Source organism: Syzygium oleosum, unplaced genomic scaffold (genome assembly GCF_021117445.2).
Source record: "Syzygium oleosum isolate NSW1041296 unplaced genomic scaffold, Sole_v2.1 Sole_v2.03, whole genome shotgun sequence".
Taxonomy (NCBI): domain Eukaryota; kingdom Viridiplantae; phylum Streptophyta; class Magnoliopsida; order Myrtales; family Myrtaceae; genus Syzygium; species Syzygium oleosum.
In genome coordinates this window covers 13,626,608-13,633,043 of record NW_026607487.1, presented here as the reverse complement: position 1 = coordinate 13,633,043, position 6,436 = coordinate 13,626,608, and the positions used below count along the sequence as shown (strand labels likewise).

The 6,436-nt window shown below is 39.5% G+C and overlaps 1 protein-coding gene and 1 long non-coding RNA gene across 2 annotated transcripts; one reads left to right on the top strand and one right to left on the bottom strand.

Moving 5' to 3' along the window:
• Positions 1-432: 432 nt before the first annotated feature.
• LOC115670775 (MYB-like transcription factor 4) lies at positions 433-2,447 on the top strand. The gene is made up of 3 exons (XM_030592136.2): positions 433-628; positions 770-899; positions 1,507-2,447. The coding sequence occupies exons 1-3, from the start codon at positions 499-501 to the stop codon at positions 1,934-1,936; spliced, it is 690 nt and encodes a 229-aa protein (XP_030447996.1). The 5' UTR covers positions 433-498; the 3' UTR covers positions 1,937-2,447.
• A 2,528-nt stretch (positions 2,448-4,975) lies between these two features.
• LOC130137797 (uncharacterized) lies at positions 4,976-5,902 on the bottom strand. The gene is made up of 2 exons (XR_008816238.1): positions 5,369-5,902; positions 4,976-5,308 (listed from the first exon to the last, which is right to left on the bottom strand). It is a non-coding gene; the product is annotated as an uncharacterized LOC130137797 (long non-coding RNA).
• Between the last annotated feature and the right edge of the window lie 534 nt (positions 5,903-6,436).

Below are 6,436 nucleotides of genomic sequence, written 5' to 3'. Positions count from 1 at the left end.
ACAAGCGAGACCGCACCAACTTTTGATGTAGCTCTCTCTCTCGCTTTTGTTTTCTTCTTGGGGGTTTTCGCTCTCCTTTGATTGGCGATTCGAGAGGACTAGTGGTTTGACCCGATGGGGATTGTTTTTTCGGTGGAGATGATCAACTTCACTTCCATCAACGTTGATCGAAGAGACCAGCAAATAGCAATCACCATACATGTTGGTAGGAAAGAAAACGACTTATACTTAACGGCAACCAACACCTGGAAACAACTATCAAACCCTAATCTCTCTCTGTCCCACTCTGTGTATCTCTCTCTCTCTCTCTCTCTCTCTCTCTCTCAGCCATGCACCAACGCATGGGCAAAACCACCGGTCCAGGTCAACCTACTTCGCCTTTGTGTGTCCAAAGAAAACCCTGATATATACCTCCTTGCCTCATCTTTAGTCCATTGTCTTCTCTTTTATTCCTCTTGAAACTTCTCTGCTATCTTCTTCTCTCTCTAGAAAGGAAGGATGAGAAAACCTTGTTGTGACAAGCAGGACACAAACAAAGGGGCATGGTCGAAGCAAGAAGACCAGAAGCTCATCGACTACATTCGCAAGCACGGCGAAGGATGTTGGCGAACTCTTCCTAAGGCTGCCGGTACGTCAATTTCTTTGGCCTCGCCTTATAGATGACGTTATAATTAGTTACTAGTTACGATGTTCGAAAGATTCAGAGTTTTGGGGAAATGTATGGCGAACAAAGACTAAATGTGTGTTTATTTTCTTGTGCATTGATTAGGTCTACTTCGTTGCGGGAAGAGTTGCAGGCTAAGATGGATAAACTATTTGCGGCCTGACCTCAAAAGAGGCAACTTTGCTGAGGATGAAGAGGATCTTATCATCAAGCTTCATGCTCTTCTGGGCAACCGGTATGGCAATATACTAGACCCTATGGATATTTTCATATAGGTTCGCTTTCTCGAATTGAAGCCTAATTAATTCAGTGAATCACCTCGTCCCTTTCTATAAAATGTTTTTCCGCTGCAAGTTGCATGTTAGAGACCAGAAAATTTTCCAAAGCAGAGTAGGTGCGCTTTTAAACAAGGAAACGACTTTTTTTTTCGGTCGAATCAAGAAAACAACTTCACATGCTAGGATTCATCACGTCTTACTTTCATATTGTCCATTTTTCTTGGCCACAACCTTCATCTAGAAAGTTTAATGCGCATTTTTTTTCTAGGTAAGTCAATATATTAGCGGCATATTTCGACCAAAATATATATATTAGCGGCATAGATAAGAAAAGCCTTCGGGCTTCATTTAAAGGGCGCTAGAGAATTTGGCTTTGTATCCACACAACAGAAGAAATAAGAAATATACATAGTGATCAAGCAAAAACGAACGTGGCCGTTGAAGAAATTACGTTGCTGATGTTAAATTTGGTATCATGTAGAATCATATTAGTTCTAATTTTTGTAGTATGAAGTTATGGTTGGATAAAAGTAGTTGACCTAAGTCGTTTCTTTTCATACATAGATGGTCGCTAATTGCTGGGAGATTGCCTGGACGGACAGACAATGAAGTGAAGAACTATTGGAACTCACATTTGAGGAGGAAACTAATAAACATGGGCATCGATCCTAACAATCACCGGCTAAACCAGACTCCACCTCGCCTTGAAAGCTCGAACAATATCTCCATTAGCGCGACTTCTTCTGGATTGAAGACTCGCCTAAGTCCGCAGCAAAAATACTGTGGTGGCGACAAAGACCAGGTTTCAGACGCTGGGAGTTGTCTGGAAGATGAACCTAGCAGGTTGCCAGACTTGAACCTTGACCTAACAATTAGCATTCCGTCTCCTTCGCCTGCAAAGATTGAGAAAGTGCGAAACCCTAGTTCTTATAAGCATGACATGTCAAGGGACTCGGAAATTGCTCCATCATCGACTCTGGTTCTCTTCAGATAACCAATTGGGCACACCAATTAATCATTAGGCAGATTAGATTGAGCAGGCCCCTGATGAATATTTGAAAATTAGGGCAACCTAGCCGAGGTGATTCTATGACAATATACGGGATGGCGTTTCCCGATACATATCATTTTGTGAAGTCTAAATCAATTAGCAAGGATTGATATGATTCATCAAGCTTAATTTGATGAACTATATAAAGAAGCAATGAGCTCGAGCCTATCGAGAGTTGAATCTTATTGGCCCACTTCCGTAGAGAATTGTTCAATATAATCTCTGGAGTGGAACGGGCTTAAATGATGTATTGCCGAGAAGGATAGGGGGATTAAGAGGAGATTGGTGGGAGCTTGCCGTTGTAAATTTAATCAGCTAAATAGATAGGTAGATTCAATTCTGTTAACATACATGTACTCGAGATCTGCCATAGACATATATATTTATTGTTGAAATGTATCATGATCAGCTAATGACCGAATTTATATGGTCCTTAAAGTTTCTGTGTTTGAAATGCGACGCGTCTATTACATGAAAATTGCTATTGATAAAAAAGAACTCTGAACATCGATCTTATTATGATGAACATGTCCCAAGAGAACATGTACAAGTACATGGTAAGAATTAAGCTCGCTTAAGCAGACTAAGATATGAAGCTTTTTAGTTTTTCCCTATGTTCCTCTTGATAACCCTTGTTGAGAATATTGGCCAACTATGGATAAGGAAAGTTGGCAGCATTATATGGAAATAACCCAAGATTCCATTCAGAAAATTAATCCTGCCAATTGAATGTTTGTAGCATATCACCTATGCAAGGTTTAATTTTGAAGTCTAACTTGAAATATTTTGAGGTAACCCTAATGGTTAATTGGTTGACTGACAGAGTCAACACCAACAACCACCAAACATTCCAACCAAAGTTTTAATCCATTGAAAACGCGATTCAAACCCCTCTCTGCTCCTCTATTGATTGTGGCATTTCCATTAATCTAGAAAAGTGCAGTGGAGTTTCATTTCACCAGTTTCGGTTGACCATACTATAGATATGTACGAGAGAAATTCTTGACATTTTCCTCCTGAGTGACAAGTTCTTGTCTTGATCCATCACCACTAGCTACCATTCTTTTGGTTGCGTTTGTTGAATATCCTATTCTGGCGAAGTCGTTTAAAGCAGAATAAGAGAGCAGAAATTGGGTGCAACGAAACGAGCTACTCTTACCGGTCGAAATTTCAAGTCATGATACTCGAATTTGAACTTTGAAATTAGTCACGATCTTTTTTTCAACCGTCGAAGTTTGATATCCTCGATGAGTTAGAGGTTTGACTCAAGATGATCAAGTCCTAATAGAGTTTGTAACCCTTCGAGCTTGAAAATTAAAGTTTGAAGAAAGGATAATAAACAGAAAAGGCAACAAAAGAAAAAGAAGAAAAAAATGTAAAAACCTTCGTTTGCCAGTGAAGTATTGACAAAATAGAAGAAATGGGGTCAAATATTATAGAACGACCTATATGCCTCCAATCCAAACAGAAACTATTTGGCTCAAGCGTTCGCATGCTGAACTTTTACAAATTTACCATTCGTAGTTGCATGTCTTTAGAACTTGTTAAAACAAAATAGTAGTTTCCCAAGGATCAAAGATAAGGAACGGGAGCAAGATATGGCTTTTTACTAGGTAGAGACAAGTATGCTTTTCTGTTTTTTTTACAACCAAAACCGATCCTCCATCTCCAATACCGGCTCCTTGATTACACTGCCCACATCAATATGTTAAGGATGTTTAAATATTAAACCCTGCACTCATCTAATAGCTTAAATTTTTTGAACAGTTGGCAATGGTCCCATTAAATTTCATCAGAGAAGAAGGTCTTCACTTCAAATCTTTTCAAGTCTCTTATTTGCTTCCCCCCATTATATTTTTTTTCGCTCTCAAGTCTACTTTAAATCACGCATTCATCTAATAGTTTAAGTTCTTGAAACACTTAATAGTGATCCCACAAGATTTTACACTGAATATAATGAAGTCTGAATTTGGACGGTGTCCACATCTTGTAACTCACCAGACATTTCCTCCAACAGTTCAATTAGGAACGGAGGAAATTACAGCTCTATTGAAAGCTACTTATTCCAAACAAAATTAATAAGTCAACTTAAACGGGTAGAGAACTGCCGATAAATGAAAGACTAGGGAGGAAATGCTGATATAGCTTCAGGAAATGGTCAATTTCGAGCAAGAGCTCGCATGAGGCCTACTGCTACTGCTACTGCTAGAGTAATGTTGACCTCACCACATTAGGGTCTTAAAATGTCTGTGCCGTATAACACGGTCTTAAAACGGGATTGAAACGACATATGCAATTCTCACTTTTTTCCTTTTCTTTTGGTTTCTTCAGTCCTTTTCCTTCGACAAACATGTATCTACTCTCACTTTTGTTCATATTTATTGATCTATTCTTGGTGAAACTGCAAATATATTGAGCGGCGAAATTGAAAGGAACCGTAGCTAAAGAGAACTCCGTCTGTCCTGATAAAGCTATGTGGATGTTTCGTTGGAAAATATCAAATGATTGACTGTGAGACTGGACAACAACCTAAGACGCCTTCCCAAAAGCACTGCCCGGAATCTGAAGAGGAGAAGCTAGATACTCCCGTGTATGCTTATGCATCGGCTGGGGGAAGTCTTATGCATCTCATGATTTGTATGAGAGCGGACATTGCTTTTGCAGTAAGTATGATTAGCAGATCCCAAGAAACCAGGGAAGAGCACACTGGATGGCTATTCAATGGCTTTTTAGATACTTGAAGCGAACTTAAAGTACCAGACTCATGTATCGAGGCGGGGATATGCAATTGATTGGTTATTCAGATTCTGATTATCAAGAATGGTTAGATACTCGAGAATCAACCTCTGGTTATGTTTATATGTAATGTGGTAGTGCAAAGTCTTGTAAGGAAACAAGAATCTGATGCACAATCCACTATGGAAGCATAAGAAGAGGCTCTCAATGATGCAGCGAAAGAAGCCGTGTATCTCAGAAAGTTTCTTTCTGAAATCCTGATTGTAAATTGCTTTCAAAAGACCAATTACTATATTTCGCGACAACAATTTGGCTATAACTATCACTAAGAGATAATTGATGCTACACTCGTGCAAATCATACCGAAGCTCATAGTCACTGCATAAGAGACATGATTAAGAAGAACGAGATAAATGTAAACGGAGTTGCTTCAAAAGAAAACTTGACGGATTGCTCAGCAGTGCTTCGCTACCTACCGTACCTGGCGGAATACCTTTACCAAAGGATTGCCCTTTGGAATGTTTGAAACACTAGTGCATAACATGGGATTGTGTTAGGCCAAGTATGAAACTGTAAGAACTGTGTGGCCAAACAAAATCGATATATAAATAACGATAATAACCTTAATTTTGCGCTTACCAGTTTCAGTAGTATGTAAGAAGCTCATATAGTCCTTGATTTGACCACATCTGAGGAGATACTGTGTTATTGCAAGTGTGTGTCTTAATTCTGATGCAGGTTAGAGTTATTCGGAGAAGGACTAACATTTTCATGTTGAATGGATCCAGCGCATTGATGGATCAGCGATTTCTAACAAATCAAATGTGAAAAAGACTCGGTCCAAGAAAGCGCAACGAAACCTAAGCACATGCTTTGAAGTATTGGAGCCAGCGAACAGTGAATCTAAAAGCTGCGGTTCTCGTAACAACTCCAACAGCTTTTCATATGAAGGAACAAAACTTTAATGTGAACCTCATTTAAGGGCTACCCAGAAAAGGCATCCAGTGCAGCTGCAGTCTCACCTGCATGTCGGTGGCAGCTTGCACGCTTTTAGGGCATGAAACCAAACTGACACTATGCAACTTGGCCTTAGTTTCTCAATATCGTACAAGTTGAGTAGTGAGTAGTTAAACTTGTGCTTGAAAACGTAGATGGCACGTATAGTATCTAGATTTCAAGAGAGAGAGAGAGAGAGAGAGAGAGAGAGGATGCATGGATGCAAAGAGCTCTTACTTATATCTCTCACCTGCAAGTCTTCCCACGAGAGAACAGTTGCTGTTTGGTGTGCGTCCGACGTCTGCGCGACGAGCAACAGAGCCTACTGCAGTGTGTGCTTTTTCCTTCATGAGCGGTAGTCATGAGGAGTGTTGAAACTCCCGCCAGTTGTAGTTTTAGCATAATTTGGGATTTGGTTGGGCATTTCAAGATGAAAATCAAGAATCGGTATTTGAGCAGTTCCCTGTTGTGCCCCTCGTTTCGTTACTAAACAAGTATAATTTATAATACCTGTGGCTGTAGTCATTTTGAAATTACTTCCACTAAAATGAATATATGTAGTCCTTATGTTACCAACGAGGGTAACAAAAGTTTCTTTATATTTTATCGGATTAATACCACGAAAAATCCCAAATTGGTACACCTGTGACAAATTGACCAAAAACTAATCTTTTGAACATAAAAAACTCCAAACTAGTACATCAGTAATAA

Bases quoted from the DNA above. Each gene is read 5' to 3' on its own strand.
- LOC115670775 (XM_030592136.2), top strand. From the start codon at position 499: ATGAGAAAACCTTGTTGTGACAAGCAGGACACAAACAAAGGGGCATGG. The intron at 629-769 runs GTACGTCAATTT...TGCATTGATTAG, and splicing joins AACTCTTCCTAAGGCTGCCG to GTCTACTTCGTTGCGGGAAG. The intron at 900-1,506 runs GTATGGCAATAT...TTTCATACATAG, and splicing joins CATGCTCTTCTGGGCAACCG to ATGGTCGCTAATTGCTGGGA.